The following is a 15,925-nucleotide window of genomic DNA, read 5'->3' as shown; positions in this document are numbered from 1 at the left end:
TTTTTGAGACGGAGTCTTTCTCTGTCCCCCAGGCTGGAGTGCGGTGGCGCGATCTCGGCTCACCGCAACCTCCACCTCCTGGATTCACGCCATTCTCCTGCCTCAGCCTCCCGAGTAGCTGGGACCACAGGCGCCCACCAACACGCCCGGCTAATTTTTTTGTATTTTTTAGTAGAGACGGAGTTTCACCGTGTTAGCCAGGATGGTCTCGATCTCCTGACCTCATGATCCACCCGCCTCGGCCTCCCAAAGTGCTGGGATTACAGGCTTGAGCCACCGCGCCCGGCCTAGTTTTTTAAATTCTTACCTTTTAATTCTATTTTTCCACAAACCTTTTGGAATCTCCTTGCATATGCATATATGTATCTGTGTGTGTGTGTGTATGTGTGTGTATACACATATAATAAACACACACCCGCATATACAGTGAAAAAACTAATCATACTATACCTTTTCTTCTAGCTTTTGTGACAGAAAAAGGATGGCACCGTCGAATGCTTTTGCTTTGTTGGAAAGTTCACTATGACTATAAAGTAAAGCAATTCTCAGCCTTCTAGATGCTAAATCTGGAACATACGTCACATGGTACTGGTATAGCTGCCAATCTTGGGGAAAATCTAAGTTAAAGAGGTTTGTAACCAGTTTCACAGGTATTCCACTGGAACCTGAAGAAGACAAACAAAAAATAATTTTTTAATCAGGAAATCACATCACGTTAATATTAATCACGCCATTTAAAAATGTATTTGCCTATGCATAGTAGTTGCTTTAAAGCAAGGATTTTTGCACAGTGACACAGGATAAATCCTAAAACTTGCAGCCTAATAACACCTTTGGGAGCTAAAATGGGATCGTGCATGAAGCAGGCCTCTTAAGAACATACAAGCAGACACTGACATTCCTGTCCTTGTGAGACAAGAAGCATCTGAACTCAACCATTCCAGGACACCTTTCAAAGCTTGCCTTCCCGCTCTCATTCTCTACAATTCATATCGGCTCAAGTAATATTTTCAGATGCTGCTCTGAAATTATACTGCTCTCATATTATAAAGAAACAATCTGGTTCTTACTATGAATATACAACCCCCAACCTCTGGGAAATCTAGGTAATCAAAAGTTAATCATATTTCTGAAAATTCTGAAAAAGTTATATCAGTGGTTAGACCAAACAATCTCAGAGAAGACGCTCAGAGATTAAGGGAAAGGCCGGGGAGAGAGGAAGGAACTGTCATTTTTCCGACGTGAAAACAGACAGCGTTTCTGCACTTCTGTTTTCTGCAGACACATGGAGGCCATGTGTGCTTCCGGGACTTCCAGCCCCCTACAGACATTTTTATTCATATCTTAAAAGTCTATAGGACAAAATCAGAGATGGCCACGATATAGTCAGTGATCAGGATGGTGTAAGCTCCTTCCAGGGTAGAATCCAGGAGGGTATAAGGGAGGTTCTTCTCACTTCCCCTAACAGAGAATCATCCGGTTTTGGTCTTACAAAAAAGAATGATATAGGGGCTGGGCACGGTGGCTCACACCTGTAATCCTAGCACTTTGGGAGGCTGAGGCAGGTGGATTGCTTGAGACCAGGAGTTCGAGACCAGCTTGGCCAACCTGGCAAGACCCTGTCTCTACAAAAAATACAAAAACTAACTGGGCATGGTGGCCCACGCCTGTAATTACAGCTACTCGGGAGGCTAAGGCACGAGAATCGCTTGAACCTGGAAGGCAGAGGCTGCAGTGAACCAAGATCGCACCATTACACTCCAGCCTGGGCAACAGAGTGAGACGCTGTCTCCAAAAAAAGAAAAGAAAAGAATGATATAGAATAGATGCTATTTTGCTTTTCTCATGGAGGAAAGCAACCCAGAGACTCCAAGGTGGTGAGGACTATAAGGTATCAGCTGTGCTTCAGTATTTCCTCAGCTTCAACCTGGGGTATATATCTGGTAGGAGCAAGACATCTCTGTGCTATTTTAGTTAAATAACAGATCTCTTTTGTTCTCCCAGATCCTGAGGAAATGGCAAAGCAACATATTTTAGCTGCTCATATAAATAAAGAGTAGTCAACCTAGACTGTCAGAGCTGGAAAGACCCTTCAAGATCGTCTACATATGATAGTTTACAAATGGCAGCTGGGTCCCATTAGTGCTGCAGTTACGAAATCAGGTGAGGTGAATCGCATGTTTAATGAAAAGTCCAGAATAAAACAGAAAGGAAGAGACGCATTGTTTCATGAAACTTTTGCTTCAATTGTGTGTGGACAGTGTGTGTATGCTGGATATAGTGTATTTCTTATTTTGGTTTAAAAAGTTTGGAAAACACTGATCCGCATCAGTGAGTTTTAACTTTCATGAGGTGGCCACAAAGACTTTTGAGAATCCAACGAAAACAATAGACCTACTTCCCAGAAAATACATATACTGACAATTTGCATGCAGTTTTATGGGTGAGCCTGGAATTTGGGTAAAGAATCCCCCAAATAGGTTATGTCTTTCTTTTTACAGCTGAAGTCCAGAAAGATTATTACTTCCCATGTTGGGAAAGAGAAGAAACATCTTTTTAACTCCCACCCCAGTATATGAAGAAAATCTTTTCCAAAAGTGAGATGTCATTTGGGGGAAGATATTAATTCTATTAATAAAAGAGAAAATTAAGGCTAGAAAATTAAACCGTCTAACAGTGCCTTGAACATAGAAGATGATCAGTAAATATCTGTTAAGCAAACATATGAACTTATTTATTTTAGACCTAGAATTTGAAATTCCTTAAGCAAGATTTGGTAACATTAAAAAAGTAAGTAACATAAAACTGGGTACCTGTTTTACAATTTCTCACATGTGCCAATTTTTCTCTGGTACAGATACTCAAATCTATAAAGTCCTGTTTGTTTTTCACACCTCTTTCCATGAAGGTACTTCCAGCATCACCAGAAGATATCCCATATTTATCTAAAACATGAAGAGAATGTGGTAACAGCTCATATTTCATTCTAGTGATACTGTTTACAACTACTATGTCAAAAATGCATTGCAATCCAAACTTGTGGTTTTGAATACAGTTTGCCTATATGGCTGAAAGCATTCATGACGAAACAGAAGTCTTCAGCCTAAAAACGGAAAATTGTGAAGAAAACACAGAACGTTTTGTTAAAAATAACAGATCTTGGCCAGATGTCGTGACTCATGCCTGTAGTCCCGGCACTTTAGGAGGTCATGGCGGGCGGATCGCTTGAGCTCAGGAGTTAGAGACCAGCCTGGGCAATGTGTTGAAACCCTGTCTCTACCAAAAACACAAAAAATCAGCTGGGCGTGGTGACATGTGCCTGGGCTGAGGTGGGAGGATCACTTAAGCCCAGAAGGTGGGGGTAGCAGTGAGCCATGGTCATGCCTGCATTCCAGCCTGGGCGACAGGGCGAGACCCTGTCTCACGAAAACAAAAACAGATCTTGAGTTAGTTCTTGCCCTTGTAATATTGTAGACTTTCACTTCTTGGCTAAGGAGAAAGCCCTCCCTCCCCATTACCTTCTCCACACCTATTTAGGGAGGGCAGCTCTCCTGCCCTTAGCTCTTGTGTAACACTCTGAAGGATTACAGACTAACTTCTGTCCTCAGCAACTTCTGCCCAGAAAGAAGATGAATCTGACATTTCCCAATGAAAAGAAGAGAAATTGCCCGGAACATTGCCATCAGTTTTTATTCTAGGTCATTCCCCATAAGAATAAAAGCCAGTGTTTCACCTCAGGGCGTATCACTTACTGACAGCTTCTAGAAAACATGAAATTAAAATCTGTTCCCAAATGAGTATTTTCTGTTTAAATTAGTATGGGAGATGCTGACTTTCTGGCATGTTGAAAATAACTTTATAAAAATACAAAATGTTACTGCAAAGTAACATGAATTTCTAGAACTCTACATGACCACTGCCTTTGACATAGTCACTGTATGAAACCACCCTACATGGAACTGCTACTGGCTCAAATGCTGTCCAGCCCCTGCTCAGGGGAGTCTAAGTTTCCCAGGAAAATCACAAAATGTATTTAATCTTTAATTCTATTACCCTCACTAGATTGTCCATATAAGCCATTGCTTGTGGTTTCAAAAGATGTTAGGTGGTTTCTGAAAATTCAAGCTATCATAGTATGGCAGTTACCAGGAGCTGGAGGGAGGGGGGAATGGGATTATTTAATGAGTACAGAGTTTCCATTTTGCAGGGTGAAAAAAGATCTAAAGTTGGATGGTGGTGATGATTGCACAACAATATAAACAAAGTTCATCTCCCAAGACTGCACATTTAAAAGTAATTAAAATCGTAAGTTTCATGTTATATATATTTTAAAATAAATAAATAAAACTCCAATTTTCCCTCCAAGGATGAAGGATTTTCATCATTCACTGTTCATAACAATGTGTGCACATCAAAAAGCTTATCCACCACGATCAAGCTGGCTTCATCCCTGGGATGCAAGGCTGGTTCAACATACACAAATCAATAAACGTAATCCATCATGTAAACAGAACCAAAGGCAAAAACCATATGATTATCTCAATAGATGCAGAAAAGGCCTTCAACAAAATTCAACAGCCCTTCATGCTAAAAACTCTCAATAAACTAGGTATTGATGGGACGTATCTCAAAATAATAAGAGCTATCTATGACAAACCCACAGCCAATATCATACTGAAGGGGCAAAAACTGGAAGCATTCCCTTTGAAAACTGGCACAAGACAGGGATGCCCTCTCTCACCACTCCTATTCAACATAGTGTTGGAAGTTCTGGGCAGGGCTATCAGGCAGGAGAAAGACATAAAGGGTATTCAATTAGGAAAAGAGGAAGTCAAATTGTCTCTGTTTGCAGATGACATGATCGTATATTTAGAAAACCCCACTGTCACAGCCCAAAATCTCCTTAAGCTGATAAGCAACTTCAGTGAAGTCTCAGGACACAAAATCAATGTGCAAAAATCACAAGCATTCCTATACACCAATAACAGATGAACAGAGAGCCAAATCATGAGTGAACTCCCACTCACAATTGCTTCAAAGGCAATAAAATACCTAGGAATCCAACTTACAGGGATGTGAATGACCTCTTCAAGGAGAACTACAAACCACTGCTCAACGAAATAAAAGAGGACACAAACAAATGGAAGAACATTCCATGCTCATGGATAGGAAGACTCAATATCGTGAAAATGGCCATACTGCCCAAGGTAATTTATAGATTTAATGCCATCCCCATCAAGCTACCAATGCCTTTCTTCACAGAATTGGAAAAAACTACTTTATAGTTCATATGGAACCAAAAAAGCACCCACATTGCCAAGACAATCCTAAGCCAAAAGAACAAAGCTGGAGGCATCACGCTACCTGACTTCAAACTATACTACAAGGCTACAGTAACCAAAACAGCATGGTACTGGTACCAAAACAGAGATATAGACCAATGGAACAGAACAGAGCCCTCAGAAATAACACCACACATCTACAACCATCTGATATTTGACAAACCTGACAAAAACAAGAAATGGGGAAAGGCTTCCCTATTTAATAAATGGTGCTGGGAAAACTGGCTAGCCATATGTAGAAAGCTGAAACTGGATCCCTTCCTTACACCTTATACAAAAATTAATTCAAGATGGATTAAAGCCTTAAGTGTTAGACCTCAAACCATAAAAACCCTAGAAGAAAACCTAGGCAATACCATTCAGGACATAAGCATGGGCAAGGACTTCATGTCTAAAACACCAAAAGCAATGGCAACAAAAGCCAAAATTGACAAATGGGATCTAATTAAACTAAAGAGCTTCTGCACAGCAAAAGAAACTACCAGCAGAGTGAACAGGCAACCTACAGAATGGGAGAAAATTTTTGCAATCTACCCATCTGACAAAGGGCTAATATCCAGAATCTACAAAGAACTTAGAAAAATTTACAAGAAAAAATCAAACAACCCCATCAACAAGTGGGCAAAGGATATGAACAGACAATTCTCAAAAGAAGACATTTATGCAGCCAACAGACACATGAAAAAATGCTCATCATCACTGGCCATCAGAGAAATGCAAATCAAAACCACAGTGAGATACCATCTCACACCAGTTAGAATGGCGATCATTAAAAAGTCAGGAAACAACAGGTGCTGGAGAGGATGTGGAGAAATATAGGAACACTTTTACACTGTTGATGGGACTGTATACTGGTTCAACCATTGTGCAAGACAGTGTGGCAATTCGTCAAGGATGTAGAACTAGAAATACCATTTGACCCCGCCATCCCATTACTGGGTATATACCCAAAGGATTATGAATCATGCTACTATAAAGACACGTGCACATGTATGTTTATTGTGGCACTATTCACAATAGCAAAGACTTGGAACCAACCCAAATGTCCATCAGTGATAGACTGGATTAAGAAAATGTGGCACATATACACCATGGAATACTATGCAGCCATGAAAAAGGATGAGTTCATGTCCTTTGTGGAGACATGGATGAAGCTAGAAACCGTCATTCTGAGCAAACTGTCTCAAGGACAGAAAACCAAACACCGCATGTTCTCACTCATAGGTGGGAATTAAACAATGAGAACACTTGGACACAGGGTGGGGAACATCACACACCAGGGCCTGCTGTGGGGTGGAGGGAGGTGGGGAGGGATAGCATTAGGAGATATACCTAATGTAAATGACGAGTTAATGGGTGCAGCACACCAACATGGCACATGTATACATATGTAACAAACCTGCACGTTGTGCACATGTACCCTTGAACTTAAAGTATAATAAAAAATAAATAAAAAATAAAAAAAATTTTTTAATCAAAAAAAAAAACTAGTAACAAAAAAATGTGTGGCGGATGTGAAAAAACATTTGCAAGGATAGAATAATGTTTGAAAATAATGGAGGGCACTGGGCCTGTCAGTGTAGGGCTTCTGTGCTCACAGGCTGCACATTCATTTCTGTGTTTGGATCACAGGGGTAAATACACAGGACTGGAAAACTCCTAGTGAGGAACAGCAGAGTCAGACATGAGATGGGTGGGGGGACCAGACCCTCAGAGTCTGGGAGAACCTAATGTTTAGAGCTTCCACATTTATTAGAAATCAATTGCTTGTGAAAATAAAAAACACTGGGGTCAGAACAAAAGAGACTCTGGCTAAACTGTTTTTTTTGTTTGTTTGTTTTTGTTTTTTTTTTGAGATGGAATTTTGCTCTTCTTGCCCAAGCTGGAGTGCAATGGCGCAATCTCGGCTTACTGCAACCTCCACCTCCCGGGTTCAAGTGATTCTTCTGCCTCAGCCTCCTGAGCAGCTGGGATTACAGGTGTGTGCCACCACGCCTGGCTAATTTTTTGTATTTTTAGTAGGAACGGGGTTTCACCATATTAGCCAGGCTGGTCTCGAACTCCTGACCTCAGGTGATCTGTCTGCCTTGGCCTCTCAAAGTGCTGGGATTACAGGCATGAGCCATCACGCCCGGCCTGGCTAACTGGTTTTATTCAGGGTCACGGACTACACTGTGTTCCCCCAAAATTCATATGCTGATGTCTTAATCCTCAGTGCCTCAGAATGTGATCATATTTGGTGACAGGGTCTTTAAATAGGTGATTAAGTTAAAGTGAGGTCATTACGGTGGTTCTAATCCAGTATGACTGTTGTCATAATAAAGAGGAATTAGGTCATATAAGTGCAAAGGAAAGATCATGTGAACACAAGGAGAAGATGGCCATGTATAAACCAAGGAGAGGGTCCTCAGAAGAAACCAGCCCTGTCCCCACCTTGTCTCAGACTTTAAGCATCCAGATTTGTGAGAAAATAAATTTCTGCTGATTAAGCCTCCTAGTTGGTACTACTTTGTCAGGGCAGCCCTAGCAGACTAACACATGGGGCATGCCAACTCACAGTGTGTGACTGTGGTGACTTGGAGTTGCATGTTGACAAGTATCCTGAGACCAAATCTGGCTTTGCTGTGAAGAGAGCTACCATTGAATGGTGATGTTTACCACAGGAGGGGAAGAAAGAGAGCAGTGGCTACATGCATACCAGGTTTCTACCATCCTTCCAAGCAATGGCATTGGCATTTATATGCCATTCAGATTTTTTTTTTGCTTTTTTAAAAATGCATATACATTTAAGGCATAAGAGCATATTGTTACATGGATATATTGCATAGTGTGAAGTCTGAGCTTTTAGTGTAACCATCATCTGAATAATGTACATTGCAGCCATTAAGCAATTTCTCACTCCCCTCCCACACTCCCAACCTTCCGAGTCTCCAATGTCTATTATTCTACACTCCATGTCCATTTGTACATATTATTTAGCTTCCACTTACAAGTAAGAACATACAGTATTTGACTTTCTGTTTCTGAGTTATTTCAGTTAAGATAATGGCCGCCACCCGGGGGCGGTGGCTCATAGGCTCATACCTGTAATCCCAGCACTTTGGGAAGCTGAGGTGGGCAGATCACCTGAGGTCGGGAGTTCAAGACCAGCCTGACCAACATGGAGAAACCTCGTCTCTACTAAAAATACAAAATTAGCTGGGTGTGGTGGCACATGCCTGAAATCCCAGCTACTTGGGAGGCTGAGGCAGGAGAATCACTTGAACCCGGGAGGTAGAGGTTGCGGTGAGCCGAGATTGCACCATTGCACTCCAGCCTGGGCAACAAGAGCGAAACTCAATCTCAAAAAAAAAAAAAAAAAGAGATAATGGCCTCTAATTCCATCCATGTTGCTACAAGATATGCTTTCATTCTTTTTATAGCTGAGTAGTATTCTCTTATATATGCATACCACATTTTCTTTATCTAATTATCCATCGATGGATGCTTAAGTTGATTTTATATCTTTGCCATTGTGAATAGTGCTGAATAAACATACAAGTGCAGATAAATTTTGGATATAATGATTTATTTTCCTTTGGGTAGATACCCAGCAGTGGGGTTGCTGGATCAAATGGTATTCGTATATAACACCATAAAGATTTTTAAAGTATTTTTTGAAAATTCTTCAGTGAATAGAAAGAAACAGAAACTAGCTTCCTAATATCTGTGAAGTCCCATCTACCAAACACTGTCAGGAAATTCAGCACACACTTCTATGTTAAAGAGTCCCAAAGGAACATGACAAAGGCGATCCTTCAAGGAAGGAAATCGGGATGTGCAAGAGGTGGGCCTACTGCTGTAAGGCTTGGCAGGGCTCCTCTTGCTCCATTCAGGTTGAATGGTACTAAATGAACAGGCTGAGCTGCACTTACCGTTGGTTGAAATCCTGCTTGTTCCCAAGAAGCCATTGCTAGAGGATGCTTCATTGTTACTAAGATCAACAGATCTAGGCTAAAATGGCAAAAAAAAAAGTTTTGTTCAGATTTACAATGGTAAGTCACAAACCAAAAGATTATCCTAAGAACAGTGTCAGGTCTTTAGATTACCATGAACTAGGCAAAGAAAATGTTAACAAGTAAAACCCTTCAGGGATGAGAAGAGAGTGCCCATTCTAGAAAAGAGGATAAGGACACGCTATAGTTTTCCTCACTCATCAAACTTTGATTTTAGTACCAACTGTCGCCAGATACAGCTGGAGGTGTAAAGAAGCAGAGATGAGATCCCTGTGCCCAGGGAGCTCACCAGAGGGCATGTGGCACAGATGCACATGGACCTCATGCTTCCATGGCCCACGGACATAAAATGAACAGAGGCCCCGGGTCAGCAGCTCAGATCATGACTCTGCATGAATAAACTGGGCCAAAACAGGTTCACAAAATAGGCCAAGGGAACCATTAGTATTTTCTCTTTTCATAGTAACTACTTCTCTTTGTTCAAGAAGTTACTCTATCTTGGCCTGCTAAAAAATGAACAAAGTCCAGAGAAGACCACTTCATGAGAATAAAGGCATAAGGACCACAAACTATTCATTTGAATATTTTCTCCAAATGCTAAGAATATGTAGTTGTATTAATAACATCACTCCAAAGTTGCTTATTGGCAGGTCAATCTAGTTGCCTCAATCCAGCAAGCTTTCTCTATAGTGGTTGCTCAAGAAACAGTAGCTTAATCTAAACCACATGTGTGAGAGTACTTATTTTTATATACTAATTAGCCAGAAAAACTGCATTAGATTATATGCCGTGTAATGTTATGAAAGCACATCACTTTTTACAAGGCAATTTAAAACGAAATCATGAAATTAAAACTCAGAAAGTAGAAGAGAATGACATATTTGTCCCCAGTCTTCAGTCCTCTTTACTGGCTAACACACCTACATTAATATCTTACTCAGACAAGGTCCCTAGAAGGAAAAAACTGTTAGAAGAAACCTTGGAAAGACTCAAACTTGAGAGAAAAGATAACGCACTACTTCGTAACAGAAAGGAGGAGACACATGCAGAGGAAGGCATTGTTCAGGCTAAAGAGAGAGGTAAGAGAAAACGCAACCATGCGCAATAAGCACTCTACACACCAATGGCGAGGCTTGGGTGCGCCCCACTTCTGTGGCACTGGGGCTGCGGGCGATGCCTCTGGCCTTCACTCGGGCCCTTCCACTCATGTTCCCGGTGAGCCCAGAGTGGCCACAAGAACTGCAAAGTCTCAGTTAGGATATGTTTTGCTTTGGCTGCAGATGGCGAGGCTGTGACGGCGAAACTGCCTGGAGGCGGTGGATGTCCAGCATCCCCGACCTACGCAGGGGCTGGAAATGCGTCCGAGGGCCGTGCGTGGGTGGAGAAGGCGCGCTGGGGCGTAGGGGTTGGCGCGAGCACGTGGGTCTGTGCAGGACTTCCTTTTTCTTCCCATTACTTCCACCCCCACCCCCAAATTTGGCATTATCCAGCTTTTTCATTTTTGCCAATCTTATGTGTATTGGGTGGCATCAAACAATAATCTTTTTTTGTTTGTATTTTCTGCTCACCAATGAGGGTAAGTACCTCTTCATACATGTGATAGTTTTGGAGTTTTCCATTCTGCAAATTGCCTGTCGCATCCATTGCCCATTTTTAAAGTAGACTGTCTCATCTTTGTGATTTGGAAGAAAACTTTTTTTAAAAAATTGCAAATCTGCAAGTATCTACTTCCAATCTATCACTTGTTAATTTTTACTATGAAATGCTTTAACCAAAATCCTAAATTTCGATGTTGTCAAATTCAGCCATTTTTAAATTTGTGCTTTTTGGGTCTTTTTAAAAGAAAATTCCACCTGTCCTAAGTTTACAAGGACAAGGATATTATATAATATTTTCTTTTTATTAACTTTGTAAGTTTACTGTTCACAGCAAGTATCTTCTATCCTTCAGGAATTTACACTCACACATATATAAGTATACATACAATGTGAGTGAGATAGAAGTCCAACTTTATCTCCATATAGTGAGCCATTCTTCCTTGACATCATCTGTTAAATAGCATATACTTTCTCTAATACTTTGTGAAGCCACCTCCAGCAAATGACAGATTCCCATGTATAAATAGATCTAGTCTGTGCCTTCCATTTCTGCACCAAGACTTTAACACTTTGTATCATTATTTCTTTGTGTTATTCATAGAATCTGGTGGGATAAGTCTTTGCTTTTTGATATTTTTTCCAACTGATTTATTTATTCACAAACTTTATTCTTCCATATAAATTTAAAAATAAGTTCGTCAAGTTTCTGTAAATATCTTGCTTGAATTTCAGTAGCATTGTATCCAATATATAGATCATCTTTACAATGTTAGATTTCTCCATTTATTCAAGTCTTTCTTTTTATCTTTTAATAGTTTAATTTTTTTCATAAAAGTCTCATGTACTGAGTTAACTTTTGAAAATTTCATAGTTTTTGTTACTATTGTGAACTATATCTTCTTGTCATGTTTCATACTTGGTAATTATTAGTCTAGCCACATGATACTGGTTTTTGTAAAGTTGATATTGTTTATCAAGCTTGCTGAATTCCTCAGTTCTTAGAGCTTGTCTTTTGATTTCATTGAATTTGTATGTATACAATCATATCATCTACAAATAACGATAATTTTGTCTCATCCATTCTTTTTCTTTTTATTTGTTTTTCTTGTCTTACATTGCTCAGATTTTTCAGTGCAATGTTGAAGGTTACTATGGTAGTTGGAATTCTTGTTTTCTTTCTGATTTTAAAGAGACTGAAAGGTCTCCATTTTGTTTGATATTTGCTATAAATATCTATTTTGTAGTCCTTATCATCTTAAGAAAGCTTTCTTCTATTCCTACTTTTCAAAGATTATTTTAATTATAAATGTGTGTAGAATTTTATTAAATACTGCCCTGGATTTGTTGAAAAGCTTGTGCTGAAAAAAAAAAAAAATAATAAAAAATAAAAAAAAGAAAAGCTTGTGCTGAAGTTATAAGGGCACATGTACAGGCTGTTCATCAGAGTATTATTTGGAGTGGCAGGTAGTTGCAGGCAGCTTATGTGCCCATCAGAAGGGGCAACAGGTAGGTAAAATGTGGTAGACACATGGAGTGGGTTACTAGGCTAACATTCAGGAATAATGACCTAAAAATATATTTAGCAACATGGATAGATCTTAAACACATTGTACTGAATAAAGGAAAAGCTTAAAAAAAGATTGAGATCTATACAATGATAAAATATTACGTTAATTTTTAAAACATTAAGGACACCTGTATATGGGATATGTACTAATTTTTTAAGTAAACATATATATCCAAGAACAGACACAACAGATTATGTACTTATGTAAGGGAATAAAACAGGAATGTGAATGGGGCAGAGAAAGAGAAAGCAAAAGTTAGTATAATATAATATAGAACTTGCACAGACCTGTGAGAATCATATAAAACGAATCAAAGAATATGATTAATTCAATTTTCTGTACTTGGGGGCTGAAAATTTAACAAATATAATAGCTAATGTTTATTGAATACCTACAGTATGCTAGGCATTATTGCCCCAGTTTTATAGATTAGGAAATTAAAGCTTAGGCAAACTAAGTGACTTGCCCAAGGCCCTACATTATGTGGTATAGCTGGGATCCCAATTCAAGTCTGTCAACCTGTAAAGCTCACACTGTATCCACTCATCTTCTACTCTCCTCCCTCCAAGAAGGTGATCTGCCTTACTTTTGATGCAGCTGTTACTAGAGGAAAAAGCCCAAAGCCTGTGTGTTATGCTCTGCTCTGCCATTCTATTTATTCTCCATCAGAATACCCTTTCATCAGGTTCTCTTGGAACATATTAACCCTGACTGCTGGCAAGTGCAAGAGACAATGATGGCCTTGGGCAGAGATGGCCAGCCTTGGACTTGGTTCAGTGAAGCTACTCTAATGAATAATAATAGATTTCTTTGAAAATGAAAGAGTCTGAAAGTTGTGAGTGATCATAAACTGCTGTGTTACAAAGGAGGGGCAGATGGAAAACACAATGTGGACAAGGAATCTACTTCTGAAAATCTGTGCTTTGTTTCTGAATGTAAGAATAGTCTCCAGCCCATGTTTTCCAAATTTACCACCTCCTGATACCACATTCCTTTTCATGTGACCTGCATTGATGTGGTAACATGACAGAGTGACAAGAAAGGCTAAGAATACATGAGACCTTTGAACAGTCAGATCCCTTCGATTTTCCAAATACTAATGTGTTATAAAATCAGAAATATTGATGATTTCTAATCATTATCTGCATTTTTCAACTCTCTTCTATGATTACTATAATAACCGACATACGAATCAGTCACACTGTGCCTTCCACATAGGCTTTTTTAAATGCACGTGTACTTTCCCTGTGGTAGTGATAGATGCAGGAGGAAGATAAGGGGGGGTCCCTGGAGAACTTCTGCCTGGCCTGCACACTGGGAGAATGGGGTTGGAGCCACAGCAAGCTGTAACCAACCGCTTGCAGTGGGGAGGAGCCTGGGCTCTTCAGTTCCTATGTGTGGCCTGGAATGAATCTGTGAGGTGGGGGCCTCTCGCTTTGCTGAAAGTTTTTTTTCCTTCTCGCCCAATAAATTCTGCTTCCTCACCCTTCACTGTGTCTGCATGCCTAACTTTTCCTGGTCATGTGACAAGAACTTGGTTTTAGCTGAAATAAGGAGCAAAGTTCTCCATCAGTAGGGAGGCAGTACGGTAAGGTTACAGGTATGCATGGCTTTAAAGTCAGGCAGACCAGAATTTGTATCCCAACTCCATTGTTGACTAGCTTTCTCACCCAAGGAAATTTACGTAATCTCATTTAGCCTGAGTTTCTTTGACTATAAAGTGGGGATAATGACACTAGGATTTCTCAGCCTCAGCAGTATTCACATTTTGGACTGGAAAATTCTCTGTTATGGAAGGCTGTCCTATGCCTTGCAGAATGTTTAGCGGTATTTCTCGCCTCTACTCACTAGATGGTAATAGCATTCCCTCTAATTGTAACAGCCAAAAATATCTCTAGACATGACTCACTGTACCCTGGAGGGCAAGTCACTCCTGGTTGAGAATCACTGAGATATGTCTACCCCAAGGATTGTTTTGAGGATTAAATGAAATAATAATAATGATGTTTGTATGGCGTTTGCCATACAATAAAAATTAAGTAATTTATTATTATTATTATCGTGTGTGGTGAACAAATTTTATAAAAATGAATTCAGTACATTTTTTGCAGTGTGTCATAATTTTGAACTTGTGTCAGATCACTCCATGTGCACATGTTGGCTCAGGATACTGCTAGTCATAGGTGTCTCTTGTCTCATGCCACCCTTCCTTCACATTTTTCTCAGTCCACTTTTCAACTCCAGCCATTGCTATGGCAATAACTGCACACAGTGTAACCTGATAGCATCGCACCTCAACTGAATCCCATATCTCTCAGTTCTGTCCAGGGCTTCTCTGCTACAGCAGGACACCCACTCAGCCATACTGACACAGAAGCAAACCTCATAACACCTTCATGGGGCAACCTTTGGCCAAAAGGTGTGGGAGAATGTGGATAAATCCTCCCTCTTCCATCCACTGGGCAGACAATTCTGCAGTGCATTCTTTAGCCTCACAGAGGGTGCCTAGTGGGGTCAAGTACCAGATGCCACAGAAGTGATGAGCTTGATAATGCATTCTTGAGTTGAATTTCATCCTCCCTTATTTCACTCTTCCAAGGCCCTCTCTCCTGTTCCTTGCTGTCACCAAAATAAACCACCCACTTGCAAGCCCTTATCTCAGGTTTATTTGGGAGGAAACTTAAGCTAACATAGTTCAGTAGGAAAATATAGTATTCATTCTAAAACAGATTCCATGCCTGCTGTGAAATACTGTAAATGGTAATGGTTCCAAGCATTAGTATCTAAATGTCCAAGCATTAGTGTCTAAATTTTATCAATGAGAAGGCACAGTCCAAAGATTTGCCTAAACTCATCCTGCAGGTCAGCTGTAAAAATTAGTTTTTCAGTTATTCAGTCTCGTCTGTGGCTGTAACTTAATTTTTTAAATGATTTTTTATTAGGTAGACCCTGATCATGTACAAGTGTAGGCCAGTTCACATCAGCTAATTTATTTGACAATACCCATGGTTCCTGCTAACACAAAATTAATTCCTCAGGCACAGGTGTAGGTGGTTCAACATCTGTAGAATTAGTGCATCAATGTGTTACCTTCATTGGGCCTTCTTTTAATAGTACTGGATTAATTTTGAACTGTCTCACTGTTTTAACTTTTTATTTTACAATATATCACATTTACATAAAAGTTGCAAGGATAACGCAAAGAATGCCCATAAACCTTTTACCAAGATTCACCAATTAACATTTTGCTATATTTGCCTTATTATCTTTTCTTTGTATGTGTGTGTGTGCACATATATATATATATTTATTTTATTTTATTTTTCTGGTCCATTTTGCAAAGAGGTTGACATCATGACCTTTGACTCTTAAATAGTTTAGTGTGCACAGCAGGTCTTTGAATAATGTCGCTTCATTCAACA

General features: G+C 39.8%; 2 protein-coding genes across 2 annotated transcripts in view; one reads left to right on the top strand and one right to left on the bottom strand.

The window, feature by feature from the left end:
- PIWIL4 (piwi like RNA-mediated gene silencing 4) overlaps window positions 1–10,650 on the bottom strand; it is a 60,511-nt gene extending 49,861 nt beyond the window's left edge. Inside the window, exons 1-4 of the mRNA XM_032167177.2 lie at window positions 10,459–10,650; window positions 9,257–9,335; window positions 2,814–2,945; window positions 451–665 (exon numbers count right to left, since the gene is read on the bottom strand). Of these exons, the coding sequence (XP_032023068.1) occupies window positions 451–665; window positions 2,814–2,945; window positions 9,257–9,335; window positions 10,459–10,545 (513 nt within the window). The 5' untranslated portion in view covers window positions 10,546–10,650. The remainder of the gene's footprint in view (window positions 1–450; window positions 666–2,813; window positions 2,946–9,256; window positions 9,336–10,458) is intronic.
- The window catches only part of MRE11 (MRE11 homolog, double strand break repair nuclease), a 353,252-nt gene that overhangs the window by 182,139 nt on the left and 155,188 nt on the right, over window positions 1–15,925 (top strand). The window lies entirely within an intron of this gene.

This window comes from Hylobates moloch, unplaced genomic scaffold (assembly GCF_009828535.3).
Source record: "Hylobates moloch isolate HMO894 unplaced genomic scaffold, HMol_V3 SCAFFOLD_11, whole genome shotgun sequence".
NCBI lineage: Eukaryota > Metazoa > Chordata > Mammalia > Primates > Hylobatidae > Hylobates > Hylobates moloch.
Note: the sequence above shows the minus strand (reverse complement) of the source record. Positions and strands in the feature narration are given on the sequence as shown.